This window comes from Limanda limanda, chromosome 6 (assembly GCF_963576545.1).
Source record: "Limanda limanda chromosome 6, fLimLim1.1, whole genome shotgun sequence".
Taxonomy (NCBI): Eukaryota; Metazoa; Chordata; class Actinopteri; order Pleuronectiformes; family Pleuronectidae; genus Limanda; species Limanda limanda.
This window is the reverse complement of record NC_083641.1, coordinates 24721239-24743977: the sequence shown is the minus strand read 5'-3', so window position 1 is coordinate 24743977 and position 22739 is coordinate 24721239. Positions and strand designations below refer to the sequence as shown.

The following is a 22739-nucleotide window of genomic DNA, read 5'->3' as shown; positions in this document are numbered from 1 at the left end:
ACGTTTCTGTCTCTGCTGAAAGAGCCTTTATAAGTGATTTATTCCAAATGTGGAAATTCATACTCCACTGGTCCTTGTTATAATAAAGCTATTATGAAACGAAGCAAGTCGTTACATTAAATCACGGCGGTGTGATATTTAGATTTACAAAAACAGACCAGATTTCCAGACAATCCAAACAATACAGGAAAGAGAGCTCTTGCATATTTAACAGTTTACAAATAGTAAATTATCTGGGTGTCTGAAGGGAGAACAATGATGAGTCTGTCCACATTCATATCATTTCTGATTGTTTAAAAGACAGAAGACTTAGTATATACAGCACATTTATGATGAGAGGTATCTGCTGACTGATTCAGGTTAAAGACTCTCCTCCAAAAAGATTCCTGTGACGAGGCCTTACCTTTAAATATGCAGGCTAAATTCACAACAGTTAAATATATATACTCACGTTTGATCAAGATAACATGTGAATTGAAAAAACACAATCATTGTTGCCCTATATATTTTTCTAACAGAGGTCATTGAGGTTATGCCATGTGTTAGTTTTGAAATCAGAGACAACTTTTCTTACTTTCCAATTTTGGTAATATAATGCTGCCATCTGCTGGCAAGTGTACACCAAGCAAATTTGCAAGTAAATCCAATATAATACCTGCAACTTCTATTATTTGTTAAATCAAAAACTCTACATATAGGACGAGTCATACTAAAAGGACAATATGCGGATTAGTTTGCTTAATTAATTTCTAACGGAATCATATAAAATGTTCATCGAACCCCAGAGGAACAAAAAAGACATAAAAGTCATTTTTTTTTCAGTCTTAAGGGTTTATCAATATGAGTCATGTTCAATACCCAGATTTTTTAATTGCTTGAGTATAATCCACAACTCTGCACAATTCATCAGATAATCATTCCAAGAAAATTGGAGAAAGTCTTTCCACGGTTGTTTTATCTATAATTCATAAGAAGAAAGAAAATCAACAGATTTCATAAACAGATACCCAGTATATTGTTGTCTATGTTGTCCAATTATTAATGCGGTATCAGACCTGAAAATCCTGTAATAGCCTGGTAGCAATACACAGTGGTGCCATTTGAGGGGAGAAACACCTGGGGCAAGATGTGATCTGTGGCACATAGGAGTATTAAAATTGCAAATTGAACTGAGGTCCTTGAGAAAATGCTCAGGTAAACATCTTTTTAATACTTCTTTTTGAAAAATATGCCTATTAGCTGCAAAGAGCAAGAGCCGTGTGTCTCAGGATTGCAGAAATGTTGTTTCTGTCTTTTATTCCAATGAGGTCCCGGTGGAACAGCTGAGCAACTTTCCATAAAAAAGGTGTCTCGTTTATTTCAGTTTATCAGGCACATGTGACCACGGGCTCACGATGCAGTTGTGAGCACGTAACACACATAAAACGAAACGACCACTTTCAAATGCACGGCTCCAAGTTTGACCCCTACCTCCCTTCAATGCCAAAATACATCTGAAACACGTCACAGCAGCCTTTCTCGCTTAAGAACTGGTAGAGTTGCCCAAGGTCCATGTGATTCCCTCTGTTCCCATGGGGGGCGAACATGGCCTCTTCAAAGCCTGTGAATTTGCGCAAGGATTCCACACTTTCCCCAGTCCTGCTGTCCTTGCACTGACGATCAAGGGGAATATCCTCCCTGTGTCGAATCATGATCTTCTTCCATGTCAGAACCTTCACTCTAAATTGAAGGCGGGGGGGTGGAGATTAGAAAAATTATAGACCTCACACCTCAGCAAAGCTTCTGGCTGCAACATCAGCTGCTAGAAATAACCTGAGTGAAGTTACCTGGACCAGAACTCCTCGCAGGTGGACTGAAGCCCTTCCACACACACGACTCCAGGCTTCCCTGGCATGCTGAACCCAGACAGGCCGAGCTCCTTGGACCACTCCAGGATGTTCTTCCTCTTGGTCTTGTTGTAGATGTGGTGGCTGTAGATCCACAGTCGGGTGAACACCTCCTCCGCCCGGGGAGGCGCCTCTTTCTTTGGGGCCGGTGCTGCTGTTAAACTCTTGCTTATGAAGAGCTGCAGGTTGTCTTTCACCCAGTCCACCGCAGAGAGCACACACACTTCCCCCAGGCAGTTTTCCACCAGGTGAGCGTTGAGCGCTGTGTGGAGCTGCGTCTGCTGGGCCCGACTGAGACCAGCACACCTTCAGCACACATCAAAAATGTTTTAAGAGGAATTCAGTCATAGTCCTATCCTCGAGACCGAGAAACTGTAATGGAGGAAAATAACATCCGTAGTACGAAACAACACAAGAAAATCTTATGCTTTCTAATTAAAATAAATGAATTTTAATTACATTTGAAAGCACGTTTGAAATTTCACTGAAATATTTTCTTAACAGCAAATTACAAGCGATAGTTTTGATAGTTTTCTTTTACTGCTGCTGCAGTGTTTTGCATCGTGATACATGCATCATCTGCCCGCTCCAACATTTCTTCTCAAGACCACGAGTTCACTCATTTTTACTGTGACAACGTGATGGGGCTGTTTGTCTCAGTTATGGGCCGCCTGATTAAAGCGGACAGCAGACGATCCTGTGATTTATCCTCCAAGGCTACTATAGTCATTGATAGAGGTTGATATATCCTTTAGCAGCTTTTCAATGGGTTTGTTCTAAAACATGTGAATGAAATTTGTGGCACGTACGGCAGCTTTCTTTACTTCCAAATAGGCCGTAACAGCAGGAAATTACCTTTAATCACTTTCCTCTGCACAGGTTGTTGCTCATCGATGTCATTTTAAATCATTTCATCTCCACATTAACCTACAACAATGGCACCGTTGTCCTTGACTTCTTTTTGTGAGCAAGTAGAGATTTATTCATGCAACACATTTTTTTAAACAGAGTGAAGAAATAATTTGCATATTTAAATGAATAAATAACACAGTTTATTCTCTTCTGAGAGATTTAAATCCCTAAAAATAAAAACAGAGATGTGAAGATCAGAGGAGCTGAGAAGTAGAATGAGGTGATCATGTATCTTGAGGGCAAGAACATGCCGTGCCTTGTGTGTACTGAACAGGATATCGTCAATTCTAAATCTGACAGCATTCTCAAGTAGGGATTCAAGAACAAAGGTAATGTTCTTTCTAGTTAGTAGCCTGGCAGCTGCATTTTGATCGACCCCTGAGAAGCTTTACACTGGGGGGGAGCCAAGGAGGACACATGTTTGTCGATGCAAACATTGAAATATCTATTAGTCATATTAGAAAGAACACTTGACACATTCTTCTGTTTCCTTATTTTCTTTCTTGTATTCCCTTACACTGATTTAGATTTTTTCAGTGCACTACAAATGTTTTTTATCCAGACTTCTATTACTCTTCCTTTGCCATGGTGGACTTGGATTGACTACATGTAAATCTTTCTCTCAGCATGTACAAATTCAACTAGCTTAAGCACATCACTTCAGATGAATTGACAACCTTAATATTTTTTTAATCTGTATTTATTCTGTACAGTAATACCTGAATACTGATCGATCGATCGATTCAGGTTAAGGATTATCTCATTCAATCTTATTTCATAATAAATCATTGTCTGTTGCCGTTTTGCAAGATTCAGCTTTAAAATTGTATGTGCGATATAGATAATTATTGCCGACCTCAGCAGATAAGTCATTTAAATGAATGTTTTGAATATGTGAGGAACAATGGATGAAGTCTTCTTACCGGACTGTTATCTCTGGTAACACACTGGGATATTCAGTTGGATAAGCACAGGACAGAATGACGTCCGTCTGAATGGAGCAAGGAGAAAATGATTATATTTCCGGGCAGAGATGAATCACAGTGACAACCCATGACAGTCTGGTTAGGTTACCATGCCCGTGTTTGCGGTGTCCAGCCTCTGTTTGATGAGAAACTGGGGTCTGTGGGGACGAGGGGGGGTGTGTGCTGAGTCCGACCCCTCCACAAAGTCCCTGAGCTCAGCCACGGCCAGCTGGTCTGTGAGCTCCAGCTCCTCCACGCTGGGGAACATGCTGGTCAGCAGCTCGATCTCTGCGAGCTGAGCCTCAGCCCACTCCACCTGGGGCATGTCGATGGAGGCGAGCTGGAGCGACGACCTCCACTGCTACAACACAGTTAGAAATCAAAGCAATCAAACGGGTGTTCTGCACACAGTTAGGGATGTTGTTCTTAAGTGAACAACAAGCTGCATGCCATTGAACTAGTTAACAAAATAATGCATGCAAACAAACTTATAAATGCTAGCAACCAAACCAATGCTAATAAACAAACTAATAAATGCTAGCACCCAAACCAATGCTAATAAACAAATTAATAAATGCTATCAACCAAACCAATGCTAATAAACAAACTAATAAATGCTAGCCAACAAAATAATGTATGCAAATAAACTAATAAATACTAGCAAACAAACCAATGCTACAAAACAAACTAATACATGCTTGCAACCAAACCAATGCTAATAAACAAACTAACAAATGCTAGCAACCAAACCAATGCTAATAAACAAACTAATAAATGCTAGCAACCAAACCAATGCTAACAAACAAACTCATAAATGTAATCAAATAAACTAATAAATGCTAGCAACCAAACCAATGCTAATAAACAAACTAATAAATGCTAGCAAACAAACTAATGCTAATAAACAAACTAATAAATGCTAGCAACCACACCAATGCTAATAAACAAACTAATAAATGCTAGCAAATCAACCAAAGCATGCAAATAAACTAATAAATGCTAGCAAACAAAAACAATAAATGCTAGCAACCAAACCAATGCTAACAAACAAACTCATTAATGTTATCAAACAAACTAATATATGCTTACAGACTAGTAAATGCTAGCAAACAAACTGATGGATTCTAGATAACAAACCAATAAATGCTACCATAAAACAATAAATGCTAACAAAAGACACGTTTTTGAAGTCACCTCAGATTAACCTCACTGTCGATGGTGTTGTCAGGTGTGAGCAGACAATGGAAGATATTTAAATAATCTGTGTTTACAAATAAACCAGATTTAAACTTCACAGCTGTTATGCTACGTCCACGTTACACTAAGCTAGTCCTGGATACGTGTTTCCACTCGGACCCTTCCAAAACCGACGCACACCGGAAACGCCGCGTACCCGAGCGGTAAAAACGGTGGCACCGTCCGGCTTCCGTTGTCTGCATGTGTCAGCTGGGATTTCTTCTGCCGGGGAGAATTTTTTTTGTGTCACTTTAAAAAAAACGCTGCAGATTTTGTTTCCTTGCATTAAATCGATTAATCGACGAACCGAGTCGAAGTTATGTTCCGGTCAGACAATCCATCGTCGCAAAGTTAACCGGAAGCCGGGGGATCGTGAAGGTTTAGCGGATCCGGCTGTGGCAGTGAGTGGACTGGTCCGTGATGCTGGTCACTGGTGGGGGGGGGGGGGGGTTAATTATTAAATGGGTTCAATAAAAACAATAATCCTTTTTATTGTTTACTGGGAATCAGAAACTGGGGCTAAAGCATGATAACAGTCTAGTTAGCCGAAGCTAGCATTAGCTCCTGTGACTGATTGTGTGTGTTTGTGTTGTGTGTGTGTGTGTGTGTGTGATTTTTTCTTTTTATTGAAGGTGAAACATGGGAAAGAAACGAGTGAAGGACAGAAGCCCCAGAGAGGATGAGGAGATCGACCTGACAGGTAAACAAACATACCAGCCTCCTCTTGGTGTTCAGACTACATGGACCAGGGCCCAGGCTGAACTTTCCTCTCATCCTGTTGTTTCTTCTTCTTCTTCTCCTGTTCAGGGCCAAACTGCAGGCACATCAAGAAAGGAACAGACCAGACTCTCCTGAAGAAGCTGACGGGCAGCTCGGACTGGACCAGCTGCCAGGATTGTAAGCACGAGGAAAACAAAGAGAACACCGACACCAACCAGGAGCAGGAGGAGAGTGAAGGAGCAGCCGTGTGGATGTGTCTGAAGTGCGGCCACAGAGTGAGTTCCTTCAACCTGTTCCCTCCTTCAGATGTTTAACCTTCTTTCTCTATCTAAACTCACATGATCCTCTTCTCTACCAGGGCTGTGGACGCCACTCTGAGAACCAGCACGCCATCAAACACTATGAGACGCCTCGGTCAGAACCCCACTGCCTGGTGCTCAGCATGGACAACTGGAGTGTGTGGTGAGTGGGATGCTGGAATTCAAAGGGATGGGGGGCACACAGGGGCTTCAGGAAGAATTCAGTCACTTCTTACACACGTTATTATGATGCAGAATGAGTCGTGAATGGATAGAATGGACACTGTTGCTTCTTTATTCTCCATAACCCAAAATGACAGTTGAAACCGATCGTCAGAAGTTTTGTAACATAAAAATAAATGGCCCTCAATTCAGAACTTTTTATTTGTAGAAGCCTCTTTGGCAGGAAATACAGCATTAAGATGTTCTTGCCTTCATCTTTAGGTTTCTCCACAGATGTTCTGTAGGGTTTTAATCAGGGCTTCGGTCACACAGGACCGTCAGACACTTTCTTTGGATCAGTAAAATGCTGACAGGTTTACTCTAGATTAGGTTTTCTTCACCAACCCCTCAGTGTTTGTCTCCCCTGTCCCTACCACTAAAAAGACCCTCCATGGCATGAAGCTGCCACCACCATGCTTATCAGCAGGGATTGTATTTCCTGGGTGATGAGCAATCTGGCAGAATTACAAGTAGACTTTCTCCAGAGAAGTTCTGAAGCTCTGTGAGATTGACTGGTTCTGTGTCACCTCCCTGACAAAGGACCTTCTCTCCAGGTCACTGGGTTTGGCTCGGCTGGCAACTCTCAGAAGAGAGCTTGTGTTTCCAGACCTCTTCCATAGTACCAATAATCCTCACTCAAAGCTTTGTTAATAGTTATATACTATATATGTAATTCTTTCCTTAGAGGTCTACAGAGAGTTCATTGACCTTCATGGCCTGGAAGTGTGTGCCTTTTGAATCTATTTGTGTGGCCTTCAATCAAACTATAGAAACATTTGTTACACAAAAGGTCTGAATTATATGTTATTATTCGTCCGTAACATGTCATCATTCAGAAAACACTGAAATCCAATGGTCCACAAATCGCATTTATCTGAATAACTTCCTCAAACCACTGGACGTTGTGTTTGAATTGTAAACTACATTCTTCTTCTCTCATGTGCTGTCGACCCTGCAGGTGTTACATATGTGACGATGAGGTGCAGTACTCCAGAACTGGACATCTGGCTCAGCTGGTGACCAGCCTACAAAAGCAAAGTTCTGCAGAACCCATAAAGAGACCACAGAAAAGTGAGTACTAGTGAGAAGTTTATCATCACTCTTGATGGGGTTTTTTTTATGAAAATGTGTTATTAAATGTCCACTTTGTCACGTTTTGTTATCTAGGAGTGAAAGAGGAAGAGGTCTTGATGGAAGTCCAGCCGCAGACAGACACTGTAACAGTGATGGAAAGTGAGGACGCAGAGAACAAAGAAAACAAGGAGCAACAAAAGAAAAGCATCAAGAAAGAGATTGTTGTGAAGAAGCCCAGCCCACCTGAAGACCAAGGAGGTGTTTCAGTGAAGGGCCTGAGCAACCTGGGAAATACCTGCTTCTTCAACGCTGTCATTCAGGTAGAACTCGGCTGCCATCACTGCTTTAAAATGAGAGAAGTTTTAAACTCTGGGGTCATTGTTAACTTCTGTCATTGTCTTTTGCAGAGTCTCTCTCAAACACTGCTCTTAAGACAGACGCTCAACAAAGTGCCAGAAGAGAAGAAGAGTCTGGACATTAAACCTGGTGCCCCCTCAGACCTGGTGTGTGGCTGTTATCCTTCAAATGTTAAAACATTAGATGTATCCTTCCTTATATACAACAGTTGTTCATTAAAGTCTTGTTTTTTATTCTGATTGCAGGAGCCTGTCACGGTGCAGTTGGCTCAGCCGGGATCCCTGACTCTGGCTATGTGTGGACTACTTAATGAGATTCAGGAATCCAAGAAGGGTGTGGTGACACCGCAGGAGCTGTTCACTCAAGTTTGTAGAAGGTGAGCGGGACGACAGATTGAGGTGGAACTCGGTTGTGAGATTGTGCGTCTTCCTGTCATCGCTGCATCAAGTGTCATTCATCATCTTTTCCGTTTGCTGCAGGGCTCCCAGATTCCGAGGCTTTCAGCAGCAGGACAGCCAGGAGCTGCTGCGCTACCTTCTAGACGGGATGCGTGCTGAGGAGCATAAAGTACAGTATATACATCCAGTTTAGAGCTTATATCACAAAGGATTAGGGTTGCAAAATTCCGGGAATATTCAAACTTGGAAACTTTCCATGGGAATTAACGGGAATATACGGGAATTAACGGGAATAAACTGTAAATGTTGTGGGTAATTTATACTAACTGTGTTTACCTTGTCATATACAGACATAAATATAAACATTTTGTTGTGTCATAGGCTGATTTGAGCCCTGATGAAACTTTGGGCACTTGACTATATGCTTCTGCATCTTTGTGTCATTCTTAACATAGGTCTTTGCACAGTATTTGCAAATGTACACAGCCTTTCCTTCTACATTGGATGGGGTGAAATGTCTCCACACATGAGATAGTGCACGTGGCATTGTTCTGTAGAATAAGATGAGAAAAAAGATTGTAAAAAAACACTAATGCAATGCCAGAGATATAAATAGTTAGCCAAACAATTGGAATCGCAAAAAAGATTGTAAAAAAACACTAATGCAATGCCAGAGATATAAATAGTTAGCCAAACAATTGGAATCGCCTGTACTCATATTTTACAATTGATGGATAAACGAATGGAAATAGGCTAGATGAACAGATGAACAATCCTCAATCAGCATGCTAATATATTTTCCCCAGTAATATCATCGAAACTTACCTGACTAGTCCTGCACACTACAGCAGGCCTCAATAGCCCTGCTGTAGAGTGAAGGATGCTGGGAGTTATCTGTGCATGTGATGGAAGAATGCACAGTGGAGGGTTGAAATCCAACGTGCAGCATGTGCTGCATTCCATACATCTTTAAAATAGAGTTTTGAATGATGTTTTTATTGCTCAGCGTTTAATTTGCGTATTTTTTTTTTTTTTTTCTCAAAATACCCCAAATTCCCGAGCTTAACTTCCCATGGAAAGTTTCTGGAAATTTACCGGAAAATTTCCGACCCTTTGCAACCCTACAAAGGATATACACTTAAAATAGACTCTATAGCTGTCCATGTGGCTATTTGTTCAATGAAAGTGTGTTGATTTGACATTGGAAAAGTACGGCTGTGAAAATACATCTATTATTCTAGCTCATTGGAAGCTATTAATTAAGACTTAATCACAAATTTAGGACATATAATTATTCATGAAATGCAAAGATATGTTGTCAGATTTATTTTTCCTCATTGAAAGATGTTAAAGATTTAGCTCCCCCAACTTATAGTTTGTGTAATTTTCCCAGGGGGAGGATTTATCTGTGTAAAGAGGCTAAGAACTGATGATATTCTGTGAAGATGTGATATCAAAAGGTTCGTTTTTATGCTTTACATCTTATCGTTGTGTTTGTCTCTGCAGAGAGTAAGCACAGGGATCGTGGAGGCTTTGAAACAATCCAAGAAAAGCACAGATGAAGAGCAGCTGAAAACTCTAGTAAAAGGTAAGTCACTGGGATTTAAAATAAACCCGTTGTTAAGTGGGAAACGTGTGAATCCTCCCAGAGTATGTCTTGCTTCACCTACTAATTAAATGTGGCGTTCTGATTTCAGAGTACGAGAAAAATGGATTTCCAAAAAATTTTGTTGATCAAGTTTTTGGTGGGGAATTGACCAGCACCATAATGTGTCAGCAGTGTAAAACGGTATGTACTGTTCGACCCTTTAAGATAACTGGTCAGTGTTGTGTGAGTGTGAAGCTTAACAGCCACCTCTTTGCACTTGCAGGTTTCTGTAGTGACAGAAATGTTTTTGGATCTTTCTCTTCCCATTTCTGACGAGGTAAGACCCTTAATAGTCAGTGTGTTGTTCATTATATGCAAGTTGAATGCATGTTGCTCATTATGACTGCATCCTACAGGCATATAAAAAGAAGAGCCTGAAAAAAGCCTTTCAAAAGACCAGTGAGTCGAGCCCGGATGACAGAATCAGCCCTGTCCTGACCAACGGAGACGATGACAATGACGTTTCCAGCGGGGGTGCGAGCAAGTACCAGCAGAAGAAGGCCAAGAAGCAGGCGAAGAAGCAATCTAAGGTACATCAGTGAAACCGCACGAATGGATCTGGCCTTCACTCGAGGAACCATCGTGCAGAATGAACTAACCAGCCTTGTCTTTGATTACAGCAGCAGAAGAGGCAGCAGAAGTTTGAGGACAGAGTCACTTTGGATCACATCACATCTCCGAGCTGTTCAGAGAGCGACCAGATGGATCCTTCTCCGGGCATAGACGAAGAGGAAACTGTTGACACTGAGATACCTAAGGAAGAAGGAGAAGGAGAAGCAGCACCTCCGAGTGACGGAGACGCTGCAGAAATCCCTGCCGCTGACGTGGGTGCACAGGATCAGGACACAGTCCAGGCTGAGAAAGAAAAAGAAGAGGAAGGCGAGGATTCCGAGACCGACTCATCTGCTACGTCATCCGTCAGCAACCGGTTTACTGCCCTGTCGAAGAACCAGCACTCAGAGGACGGCACAGAGGAAGATACACAGCTGGTGAATGAAATGGAGAAAGTCACCCTGGACGAGGCCTTCATACAGGACTCGGATGCTGCGGATCAAAGCATGGAGGTTGAAGATGAGCCGCCGGAAGACAGAGAGTACACTGTAGTGAGCCAGGACCCGGAGCTGGCCTTCCACACGCTGGCTTCCAGAACCTCCCCCGAGAAGATGGCCTGCTCGGTGGAGTCGTGCCTGTTCCAGTTCACAGAGGTGGAAACCCTCACGGAGAACAACAGCCTGTTGTGCGTCACCTGCACCAAAAAGCGGGGGAACAAAAACAAAGCTGCAGGTGTGTGGAGTTTCTGTCATGAACACATTTGACGTGTTGTTGATGCTTTTATCTCCTTGTGCAAACTCGATGTGGGGCAGTACAGTGTCACTTGATCAAATTGTTTTTCTGCCTCTTTTTCTCCCTTTTGCATTACAAGATAAATCAAAATGTGTTTTCTTTGTTTGTGCTTTGTTAAGGATCCAAGAATAATGTCTACACCGACGCCTTGAAGCAAATGCTGATCTCCTCCCCCCCACCAGTACTGACCCTTCACATGAAGAGATTTAAACAGGTCAGACGGGTGAAGAAACATTTTTACAGCTTGTATTCACTTGTTATTAGGGCCCGAGCACTGATCAAAGGTCAGGTGAGACCTTATTGAAATTGTAAGGATTATTATTATTATTATTCAAGCTAATGAATTGGCTTTTTGAGGGCTTTACCATGCTCAACGTCTTACCAAAATTTGCAGAAAGTTAGAAAGTGGTGAAAATGTACGTATTCTGAAGGAATTTTCAATGGGCGTTGCAAAATGGCTCAACGGTGCCCCCCGAGACCCCTGGAACGTGTTCACATTGACCGGTATTCACAAAAATCAATATACAGGTGTATTTATAGTTTAACTTAGTCTTTTGTAATGTACTGAATCACGTGTTTATGCAATATTTAACCAACCTTTTGTTTCTTATAGAGTGGACACAGTATTAGTAAGGTGAACCGACACGTGCCATTCCCCCTAATACTGGATTTAGCTTCTTTCTGTGTGGTGAAATGCAAGGTAAATATCCCAATTAATGGCTTTTATTACACAAATAATAATCGTAGCGTTGCTTTATTTCAGAGCACTAACAAAAAGTTTGTCTCCACACAGAACGTGAAGGAAGGACAGACTCGGATTCTGTATAGTTTATACGGTATCGTAGAGCACAGTGGAACAATGAGGGGCGGGCATTACACAGGCTACGTGAAAGTACGACCCGAGGGCCCGAAATGCACATCCAACGGACATGCGTTAGATGGTAGGCATGACAACAAACAGACTAACAATTTGATTGTAATATTTGACATATCTGTTCACTAACGCGTTGCTGTACAGCAGGAGATGTGGAGCCGGCCAAAGGATCCTGGTTCTATGTGAGTGACACCAGCGTTCAGCCGGCGAGCGAGAGCAAAGTCCAGAGTTGCCAAGCCTACCTCCTCTTCTACGAGAGGATCCTGTGATCGCAGCGTGCCTCTACTCAGGAAATCCAAACAAGCCAATCCTGCTGCTGCTGCTGCTGCTGCTGCTGCTGCGGCTCCAGTTTTCACAGCTGACCGATAGAACTCAACGGTTCTGGTCCCAGAAGCAAATAAATCCCATTTCATTTTCTGAATACAGTCTGATTATGAGCCGTAGTATTGAAACCAGTCAGTGGAGACTTACCTCAGGCTATGGCCCTTAACCCTGTGACAAAAACATTATATGCTCCTGTATAAAGCCTCAAGTGAGTATGATAGTATCTGCTTTTTAAAAGAAAACATGTTTTATTTGTAATATCATGAAGAAACACTTCACTACCCACAATCCTCAGGTGGAATAGTGACGTCCCCGATTGGTGGAGCAAGCTGCTGCCCTGAAAATGTAAATTTCAAAAGGGCAATGGATTCTGGGATGTGTAGTTTGTTTACCCAGTTCATCCTTGTACCTTTTTTGGTTTTTCAGTCTTTTTATTTTGCTGTGAATCTAATGTTTTATAGTCCCGATTCAATTCCAGACTTAAACCTCCTTTTTAAATACGGATTTTTCTGAAATGGGAAATTTACTTCCGGAACCAGAACCGCTCTAGAAAAGGTGTTCCTTGTATTTTTTTGCTCTATTTGTCAAAGACTCAAACGGGGGCTGTGACCAGATCAAACTGACTCTAAACACTTTTGACACGTGTTGACATTTTTTCATCCCCGGCGATGTCGTACGCTGCTCCGGGAATCGAACCGTTTCTCTCACCGACGGGTGGGAACAAGGACAACAACTCACAATGCAAGTGGAGACGGACTCTGAATAGATTTTGGGGATTTGAATTTCAGGAAGAAGTAGGAGGAGGAGAATGATTTGTCAAAGAAAAATATTTATACGTCTCCTTTTTTTTAAATGAAAACACATCAGCATCATGTAATTAAAAGCTAACAAATGAGGCATGTGTCTGTCTTTGTGTTGTGATTGAATATAAATATTGTTGTGACATTATTATTTTAAATATTGTGGCCCTTCTGAGGCGTGTGGCAGTGAGCATGCGCAGTGAGTGCAGCGTTTCCTGGTCCGGGCTGTCACATGACCAGGGGAACATTGAGGTTCCGGATGTTCATCCCCACGCTCTTCTAACAAGTGGCAGTACCGTCCCGCTGCCATGGCAGGTCAGTCAAACTTAAACCCTGTTTAAAACTTTCACCTCTATAAAGTTTGTTTTGTTTGTGTTTGTTTACTTCCGCTCGACAACAGGAAGCTGGCGTGGTGTGCTGGTGAAGCTAGCGGTCCGGCCTTGCTAAAGCTTCCCCTCGCTCGGATTTAAAAACTCAGCAAAATATTATTTTAATAACATGTTTTAATGTGCTGGTTTATACACGTCTGTCTTTATTGTCTCATTACGCAACGTCACGCTGCTCCGCCAGGCCCCAGCTGAGCTTATCATGAGTCAGCGATTTAAACTTGCTGTCCAAGTTAGAAATGAAACTCGTCCAGGGCTCCGGTGACACATCATTTGTCTTAAAGTGCTGATGCTAATTGTTTATGTTTAACGTGATTGTTGAAGTAGTGTTAAAGTTTATAAGTAGTTTAATGTATCGCAGGGTTTTTACTTAATAAATACAACTGCATCGGTTTCATTAGCTTCCCTCCCACGTGACCTGCTGACGCTGACATGCTGTTAGTTAGTAATATTAATAATTTTAAAACATATTTTTCTATAGCTTAAGTGCAATATGACCCACTGACTCCAAGCTAAGGTCAAGTTGTATTGTTACCCTACTTTACACTGGACACACCCATTATCTTTTTGATGTCAGTGCTTCAGATATTATATTTGAATATTAATATTTAAAAAATCAGATTTTTTTTTTCATATCATGGAACCAAGGAACTCAAATTCATATCCGAAATTATTCATACAGTAAAACAGGACATACCTCTTTTTATTAGATTTTTATTTGTCCTTTATTTAATATGAATAATCACGTTACAAAAACAAAGATATTTATTTAATATATTTTTGTGGTTTTTTTAGTGCTGAATTGTGTTATTACATTATATAGTTGTAATGGTATTATTATTATTTAGTAAATGTAAGTTCCTTTCCTATTCTATTTGAATATTCCTATTTCAAACCTTTGTGTTTTTTGAAACATTATTATAAGAAGCACCAGAAAGTGGTGTGTCCTGTGTATCTGGGGTTATAATTAATAATACTTATTAATTCTTATTGTTTGGTTCTCGTTGCCGCGGTAAGTCCCAGCCCTGTTCAGTAATAACGTATTTTAACTCAAGTGTTTGGTTTGCTCTGTGTGTTTATTGTGTTGTTTTGATTCTATGCATTTTGTCTATTAAAGTAATCCTTTATTGATTTAAACACGTCTCGGTGAAACTCCTCAGGTGGCGTTGTGGCAACCATAATTACCCCTCTTTACCACCTCGCTACATTCTGGCATTAATAATACAATAATAATACAACAGTATTGTTTTTGAGTTACAGTGATTGAAAACAATATGCTTTCTTAAATATTTATATTCATACAAAGTATCGGATGTGCTAAAATCCTTCTATAAAGGGTCGTAAAAGTACATTTCAGTATTAGTCAACCAATGTTGCTGAACAACAGTCTAAAGCTTGAAGGTATTGTTGTTATTTTCATAGAAGAAGAAGAAGAAGAAGAAGAATTTGAGCTATGGTTTGCTCTGAAAAATAAATGTAAATGACAAATATAACATTGTGGTTTTATTCTGTTTGACTCAGGCTGAGCTTGTAGGAACCATGTCGATCCCAGGTCCTCGCATGTCAGAGTTCACGTTCCAGTCGGCCGTGCACAGCGCCCACGTGCTCCGGTGTCTGAACGACCAGCGGCAGCAGGACGTCCTGTGCGACCTGACGGTGCTGGTGGGGGGGGACCGGAGCTTCCGGGCCCACTGCTCCGTCCTGGCCTCCTGCAGTGAGTACTTCCACAGCCGGGTCGCCAGCGGCATCAGGCAGAACGCCATCATCACCTTGCCGGAAGAGGTCAGTGAGTGTTACTTTGGAAAAAGAAACCACAGTGCGGAAATGTTGTTGGGCGTTGGTAACTTTGCTTGAAATCTTTGTTAGTTACAGTTTCATGGAAATGAGTGCAGATCACTTCCTCTTTCTCAAATGTGTAAGTCATCTGAGTTGGGAGGATAGAGGATCAGTGACGTGACCCGTTGGTTTCTGCAGGGTGAGAATGAGACTACTAGGAGAGACTAGATGTCTCGTTCGACGGAGCCGGATGTCACCACATGGCGGCCATCTTGCCAGAGGTTGCTCGCTCACCCATGACATTGTGTTGGTAGTGGTAAATAACCATAACTTGCTCAATTTTCAACCAATTTTGAAACGGTCTGGTTTGTTATAAACGTCAGAGATGTAGTTATGACACTGCATAAATTATTAAATTTTTTAGAAAATAACATAATTATTCATAAGTATGCAGTGTCAGATTTACATCTCTGATGTTTATAACAAACCAGACCGTTTCAAAATTGGTTGAAAATTGAGCAAGTTATGGTTATTTACCACTACCAACACAATGTTATGGGTGAGCGAGCTGCCTCTGGCAAGATGGCCGCCATGTGGTGACGTCCGGCTCTGTCGAACGAGACATCTAGTCTTTATATATATCTATGGGGCTACCCGTGACATGGTAACCGCCGGTGCTAACGGCTAGCCGCAACATGCTAACCGCCTAGCTGCGACATGCCAACCGCCGGTGCTAACGACTAGCACTGCGCTACAGCTTCTACCATCCGTTCTCCATAGCTTAAATGTCGATTTACATTTAACAAGCTATAATATCCATCAATTAGTTCATGCAAGAGCAGCCAGTCTTACAGCACTTACAAACATGACAATGTAGGCAATTTTGTATATTTTTCAGACCCCTAAAGAATAATTCAGTTTATTAGATACTGGAATTAATGTCTTGAAAAGTTATTGACTCTTAATGTTTGTGCAGTTTTAGGGCACGTAGGTAACTGCCCTGTTGAAGTGTAATTGCTTTACTACCTTTCAAACTGTTCACATGTTTTTTACTTGCATGGTTTTATTATGGCTTAATATATGTTGCTGTACACCTTGTGTCCGCAGGTGACCGTGGAGGGGTTTGAACCGTTGCTTCAATTTGCCTACACATCCAAGCTGCTCTTCACCAAGGAAAACATTCACGCCATTCACAGCAGTGCTGAGTTTTTAGGCTTTCACGACTTGGAGGCAGCGTGCTTTGATTTCCTCGTCCCAAAGTTTTCTGAAGGCAAAAGGAGCTCGGAGGAGGTCCGCCGGAGAGCCTGCTGTCGGAGCCGGGATCCCAGCGCCGGTTCGGGCTCCAGTGTCGAGAGCAGCCAACAAAAATCATCTGTGCCGCAAAGCTCGGGGCCTTCGGCGGGAGATGAACAAGCAGACTCCTCATCCCAGTGTCCTCAGCCCGCGCAGCGCCAGACGACTGACGGGGAAGAAAACTTCTGTCTGGAGAACTGCGGGCCCCAAATGGCCCCCTTAAATCTGGAGATGACCCCAAGTGGAGTGTGCCCCATGTTGTCCTTGCCCTGCCCGGACTCCGACAAAGCAGATCCTCCGTCTCAGTTTTGCGAAAGGGACATTTTAGAGATCGGAGACGTGTGTAATGAAAGTGAGTTCAGTTTGGCAGACTGTGGTTTACCCTGTGAGCTGTCGACCCCCGGGGACGTGAACCCGCCAGAGCTCATGGAGCCGGCAGGCGGGGACGCCAAACAGACTGTCGAGACGCTGGGGGCTGAAACAAGCTGTAACCCCGGTTCGTGTCCAATCAACACATCAGGGGCAGGAAATTGCAGTGAGTTATTGGAGCAGAGTGCGGCTAGCCTCGGACAGAGGACGACAGGTGATCTCTCCGACCCGGCACTGGCTGCTTTAAGCCCCGAGGAGGGATTTGGGCAGAGGAGCAGTGTGGAGAGGGAGGTGGCTGAACATCTGGCAAAAGGATTTTGGTCTGACCTATGCCCGTCTCAAGGTCAACCCCTCCCCCTGGATCCCATGGACCAAAACAATTTAGCCAAAGCATCAGACTTTCATTGGCTTAAGCAGCTGGACTTCAACTCCAGTGTAGGAGACTGCCCTTTCCTCAGGGACCTCGGGACAGGTGATGACCTCGCTCCACGCACCGACACCTTGTCCCAGACAGAGGAGAGCCCGTGCATGTCCTCCTCGATGAACTCTGGGGACGACTCAGACCTGGACACAGATGGAGACGCTGAGGCCAACAAGAAAAGAGCTGCAGAGGTCGTTGGAATACGCAACTAGTGTTTTGTTGTTGATAGTTATAGATATTTAGTAAATTAACGGAGCTTGACCCTGTTCTCCACAGATTCAGCTCCCATTCCCAGTGGAGCAGATCTCAGCGCTGAGCCGGAGTGCCTTCCAGCAGCTTCTGAGAAACTACCAGCTGACTCCAGATCAGCTGGAGTTTGTCCATGACGTCCGTCGACGAAGCAAAAACCGCGTGGCTGCACAGCGCTGCCGGAAGCGAAAACTAGAGAGCATTCAAGATCTGGAATGTGAAATCAAACGATTAGTAAGTTACCTTGGATGTGTCCTGTGTCTGCAACATATTACTGACTACAGTGTCTCTAAAGTTATACGCGATTTGTGACCTTTGTTGACCTCTAGTGTTGAACCTTTCATTTTACAGAGTAGTTTTAAGTTTCAATTCCAAAACAAAAGAAGTCAAATGGAGTGACTTCTACTTCATTGTCCCCCTCTCCACAGAAAAGTGAGAAAGAGCTGCTGCTGCAGGAGCAAACCGAGCTGGAGCAGAACCTGGAGGAGATGCAACAGAGTCTGTGCGGCTTGTGTAAAAGTGTGGAGTTGGGTTCGGATCTGGACCACCAGCAGCTTCTTGCCAAGCTCTCCTTACCGGGCGTCACCATCCCCTCCCCGAGCCGCCTGGTCAAAGCCGAGGAGTCGCACGTCACTATCGAGATGGTGAGTTGTTCTGCGGAGTGTGACCCAGAGGCGACGCCTGCAGACTCGGTTCAGAGTGCTTCACCCGAGTCTGGCGCTCGCCCTGAGGAGGCCGGTTCTCCACAGAGCTCCTCTGCTCCTGCATCGCTTCTCAACGCTTGTCTGGACATGAACAGCAGCTTGTAATTGGATTCAAATTCCTCTGTCGATTGTAGTCATGCAAGGCCACGGGCAGGAGGTGAACTCTCAGTATATACTGTTATCCTCTACGGGGAAAAGACACACGTTTCCTGTGTATTTCACAGGAGAATTTTTCCACATGCATAAATGTAACAGTTCCTTTGCTGTATTTCTAATATGCATTTCACACAGAACCCAGTGTTTATCACCATTTTGAAGGTGCAGACAATTTTCAGGTAGTTCCCAAGATGTTGCAAATTAGCAGGACTAATTAACTAAGTTTCTCAGGGACACACATAACCTGACTGTGTTTTGATTGCTAAAATACTTCTCTTTGCACACCCCCCCCTACACACCCACACAGACTCACAGTGTTCGATGCCGAGACATATCTTGTATTCTCGGTCAAGTGTTCTGTCGTTATAAGTTTAAAACATACAGTTTTATTCCACCGGTAAATATGCAAAGCACTAACATAACTTTTGTTCAAGGAAACAGTGCCACTAACATAATATGCACAGTTTAAAATAATAACTGTCAGCTTACTCCAGCATTCAAGGGATGTGGTTGCAGTGTGACTGAAAGTTTTGTAACAGAACATTAGTTATGGTATTTGATGCAAATATGTGCCTTATGCAGTAGCTTATTATGAATAGAGAAAGGTCATCTTTGTAAGTTCTTGTCTCGAGGACTGTTGCACATTAACCCAGAGCCTGCTTTCTCGTATGTCTACTTCTGCCTGCATATCCAGTATTTTTAAAGAAATGCTTTCACAGGTTACACTTTGAAATAAACAGCATTTTGTTACCATTCAGCGTTTTATTTCTGCCAATGATATATACAAATCAGAAGAGGTGAAGTGCCACACGTTGACCAGTAGATGTCAGTGCAACTCTACATCCAGCTCCTTTCACCCTTAATTGATTGAATAGATTGTTTAAACAGTTTTTCCTTTGGCTCTTTCTTCAGAAATATGCATGGTGGATTGATTCTTTAAATTGTTTAAACTTTGAGTCATGACACAATCAACCAAACTGAAAAGATGTAAAAAAAATAAAATTCATGGAAGTTTGGACTGAGCTCTAAATGAGGAAGAGGAAGTTGTTTCAGAATTACAATTACACTGACTAATAGTCAAGACTCAACAGTTGCACATCGATTAGGCAGTTTTACAGTTTTATAGATTAGGTCATGGAACTAAATTAGGGCTGAAATATAAGAAAAACTTAGATGAGGGTGATAAAAGACCTAAGACCCTGAAACTCTGCAGATAAGAAGGAAAAACCTGTTGCCCAGCAGTGCAGGTGTGGCTGTAAAGCACAAAACGCTTTGTGCTCCAGACTCACAAATGTAAATCAGTGAGAAGCCTAATTGATTCTGGCTTGCTTTGATGTCATTTGAATAAACCTTTATGAGTAACCTGCAGCATCGTTGCTTCAGAAGCAGAGGATGTGACTAATGACTAATTTACGAATCTGCACATTCAGGTTTAGCGAGATTGGAGATTAAGCAGCTGCTCTTCTGTCGTCATCAAACCATTGTGTATAGTAACAGTTCTCTGTCAGACAAGGAAAGAAAAGTACCTGAGAAAGTGACTTTATCACAGTTATTGTTCTAGAGATACCAGTTAGCGGTTTATGTTGGACGTTCATGGTAAAATACACAATCATTTCTGATGTTCCTATCTGACAAATGCTCGATATTTGCCTCTAACATGATATGTATCAGGCTGCTCTCAAAAGACCTTGAGCTCATCAACCTCGTCAGTTTGAAATATCATTCTGTCGTTCTGTTTAAAGTGTTTCTTAAAGTTATAAGTTGTAAACAACCATGAAAAAATGTGAAGAGCACCGACATTCATCAAATCCAACATGGTGGCAATCACTCACTGATTAATTATTATTTTTACTTAGCATTATTTGCAGTGTTCTCCTGATGACTAAATCAAAACTGGGATGAATATTATTTAAGATTTAAAGTTATATGGGTTTAAAAATCTCTAAGTGCTCCCTCTCGTTACAAACCAGTGTTTAACAAACCAGTTTAAAAGAGAACAACCATTTCAGTGAAATATCCCCTTCAAAGTTCAAGAAGCAATTTCATCAAGATGTTTTTATCAGTGGATATGAATTTCCTGTGCTGCTCTGTAGCAATGGAGTATAAAGCAATCTGTAACCCTGAAGCAACTAATAAAACTCGTCTTTGAGAAGTTCACACGCACACGAGCTACCGCACGAAGCTGCAGCCCTCAACTCTACAAGAAGCGCTGCATCTAAAAGTCAAAGGGATTAGATGGAGATAATGCCACGGACATCAGATATCATCTCTCCGAGCTGCCATGACACACATCTGCAGGAAAGCCTCAAGTCGAAGTCTGTGGAACACGGAACCACCCCGAGGCGTCGGGAGTCGGACCAGTTTCTTAACTTCACTCTCCAGCCCCCAAAAAGAAGAAGGAGGCTGCCGGTGTGTTTGCATCTTTTATTCACAGTTCAGATTCTGGAGCATTGTGGCTCAAAAAGTAAGATTATCCTCTTCTGCAAGCTACACAGGACGAGCGACTTGATTTGAGGAGGAAGCAGCTGTGCGCCATGGCAAGGTCAGGGGCCCGTAATCCGCGGCCTCATTCATGCGAGATTAAAAACCTGCTCCGAGTTCTCATTAAGAACGCAGGGTTAGAAGATTAAAGACCAGCAAACAAAATGAAAGCAGTTTAAGCCCAATCCTGGAATTCATCAGAATACCAAAACCTTAAACTGTCATTACAACGTGAGATTAATGCAAAGCCCCCTTGAACTCTGTATCTATCTTGATATATCTTCTGTGTCAGAGCCTATATTTCCTTTTTTCTCCTCCCCCCAAAATATCTGGACCAAGATGTCTCAGCTTTTTCATTTTGCCACTTTTTTTTTGTAGATAGAACATTGCCAGTAAGAATTGGCTCAGATTACTGTCAATACTATTACCAGTCCTTTTTGATTCTTCTGTTATGTCACACAATCCATGGTTCTATCTTTATAAAGTGTTGATCTATGTCCCTTTCACCTACTTTTCCAGTGAGCCAGGTCATTATCCTCTCACAGACAGACTCCGCAATACTAAGGTAGCAAGGATTAGGAAACAGGAGGCGAGGGAGGGGGGGACGCGGATTAGAAACTAAAACATCTGGAAGTTAGCTTGCTTGCAAAATTGCTAAATCAGAGACAATATATATGTGCTAATAAAATGCTTTTTTTCAGCAGGGTTACAAGGGATGATTCTTTTTGTGCCGCAATTGTTTTCTAGTTGTTTGTGTCTCTCTTTGTCTCTCCTTAAATTCAACACACTCCTATATATCAGTTCTATTTATGTGCCAGAGTTTTTTTATCAAGATCCATGGATTCTTCTCTGGGAAATCGGTGCAATTTCATAAAGAAAGAAACAGAAACTCTTGGATCCGCCCTCTGATCTGGAGCCGCACCAACATTTATTGGGTTCTCCCCTGACTCACACCCCGTCCTTCCACCAGGTTTCATGGCATTTTAACCAGTCGGGTTTTTTTTCTGCATAATCGTGCAAGAACCCAAAAAATCTGTGGCACGATCTATTTGTTTTGACCTCAGTTAACACCAGATTACAGCCTGACAGCTTTCAGATTCCTTCTCGTCTTCTGCAGCTCATGTTAAATAAAGATGGCAGCGGCCGCAGCCGTGTCCTTCACGCACTCCTCCTGCATGTGGAGCTATGAAGTGGGCATCGTGCTGGAGGTTCTTCAGCAGGGGTCAAAATCCTCGAGAAAGACACAATACTCATACAGTATAATCAATTCCAGCATAAGGTCCATGACCTTCTTGCAACACAGCATAAGTCTTATAAGCTGTTGAGCTACTGTAACTGATTACATGCTGCAGTCACTATGAACCTCATTTTGGGGGTAGTAGGGAGAGAGAGGGGCTGTATCCCATTGACAGGATTATATAAATGAGGAGCATAATACTGTAATCTCCCAGAGAAATGAGAGAAACCAGGGGACGAACCGAGCCACCGCTCGCACCCGGCTCTGCAGCCGTCAGATTGTCAAACAGCTGGTTGTACAGTGACGGATTACATTCACACTTGTTTTATTTTTTTCCTGTGGTGACAGCCCCTCACTGTGTTGCATCCATGGCCCTGTGGAGGCGCAGGGTAACGGGCCTTTTCAGGACGTGATCCGGGAGAGAAGTGGTGCTGTGTCAGATTAGGATTATTTAACCAGTCGTGGAGAAAATGTCTGAATTTCTCAGAGTCGAGAGCCGAGTGGAAAAGAAGGAAAAGATGCAGAGCCAGCGTGTTTGATTTGAGTTTGCAGCTGTGAGAGTCGGACGCAGCTTTGAGTCTTTTCTTCAGCTGAGAGGTGCAGAAACA

The 22739-nt window shown here is 42.5% G+C and overlaps 3 protein-coding genes across 4 annotated transcripts; 2 read left to right on the top strand and 1 right to left on the bottom strand.

The window, feature by feature from the left end:
- Positions 1–68: 68 nt before the first annotated feature.
- Positions 69–5084, bottom strand: rwdd2b (RWD domain containing 2B). 2 transcript variants are annotated; one of them, XM_061073279.1, is made up of 5 exons: positions 4958–5084; positions 3873–4124; positions 3722–3789; positions 1827–2192; positions 69–1719 (listed from the first exon to the last, which is right to left on the bottom strand). In XM_061073279.1, exons 2-5 carry the CDS (start codon positions 4086–4088, stop codon positions 1467–1469), a joined length of 903 nt encoding a protein of 300 aa, XP_060929262.1. In that variant the 5' UTR covers positions 4089–4124; positions 4958–5084; the 3' UTR covers positions 69–1466. The 2 variants fall into 2 exon arrangements, with proteins under 2 accessions (XP_060929262.1, XP_060929261.1); XM_061073278.1 differs by having other exon boundaries at positions 4969–5084.
- A 140-nt stretch (positions 5085–5224) lies between these two features.
- usp16 (ubiquitin specific peptidase 16) lies at positions 5225–13154 on the top strand. Its single transcript, XM_061073031.1, has 18 exons — positions 5225–5400; positions 5632–5699; positions 5807–5994; positions 6078–6181; positions 7199–7311; positions 7408–7634; positions 7722–7817; positions 7917–8047; positions 8151–8238; positions 9576–9657; positions 9767–9858; positions 9941–9994; positions 10074–10247; positions 10338–11001; positions 11181–11275; positions 11675–11761; positions 11855–12002; positions 12080–13154. The coding sequence occupies exons 2-18, from the start codon at positions 5639–5641 to the stop codon at positions 12202–12204; spliced, it is 2529 nt and encodes an 842-aa protein (XP_060929014.1). The 5' UTR covers positions 5225–5400; positions 5632–5638; the 3' UTR covers positions 12205–13154.
- Positions 13155–13304: 150 nt separating this feature from the next.
- Positions 13305–19164, top strand: LOC133003363 (transcription regulator protein BACH1-like). Its single transcript, XM_061073074.1, has 5 exons — positions 13305–13374; positions 14967–15227; positions 16329–17495; positions 17581–17787; positions 17982–19164. Exons 2-5 carry the CDS (start codon positions 14985–14987, stop codon positions 18360–18362), a joined length of 1998 nt encoding a protein of 665 aa, XP_060929057.1. The 5' UTR covers positions 13305–13374; positions 14967–14984; the 3' UTR covers positions 18363–19164.
- The last annotated feature ends 3575 nt before the right edge of the window (positions 19165–22739 follow it).

Coding starts and splice junctions, on each gene's coding strand:
- rwdd2b (XM_061073279.1), bottom strand. CDS start 4,088: ATGCCCCAGGTGGAGTGGGCTGAGGCTCAGCTCGCAGAGATCGAGCTG. Junction 2,193..3,721: donor TTACCAGAGATAACAGTCCG/GTAAGAAGACTT, acceptor TGTGTGCTGAAG/GTGTGCTGGTCTCAGTCGGG. Junction 1,720..1,826: donor TGCGAGGAGTTCTGGTCCAG/GTAACTTCACTC, acceptor CCTTCAATTTAG/AGTGAAGGTTCTGACATGGA.
- usp16 (XM_061073031.1), top strand. CDS start 5,639: ATGGGAAAGAAACGAGTGAAGGACAGAAGCCCCAGAGAGGATGAGGAG. Junction 7,312..7,407: donor CATAAAGAGACCACAGAAAA/GTGAGTACTAGT, acceptor TTTGTTATCTAG/GAGTGAAAGAGGAAGAGGTC. Junction 9,995..10,073: donor CTCTTCCCATTTCTGACGAG/GTAAGACCCTTA, acceptor TGCATCCTACAG/GCATATAAAAAGAAGAGCCT.
- LOC133003363 (XM_061073074.1), top strand. CDS start 14,985: ATGTCGATCCCAGGTCCTCGCATGTCAGAGTTCACGTTCCAGTCGGCC. Junction 17,496..17,580: donor ACAAGAAAAGAGCTGCAGAG/GTCGTTGGAATA, acceptor TGTTCTCCACAG/ATTCAGCTCCCATTCCCAGT. Junction 17,788..17,981: donor AATGTGAAATCAAACGATTA/GTAAGTTACCTT, acceptor CCCTCTCCACAG/AAAAGTGAGAAAGAGCTGCT.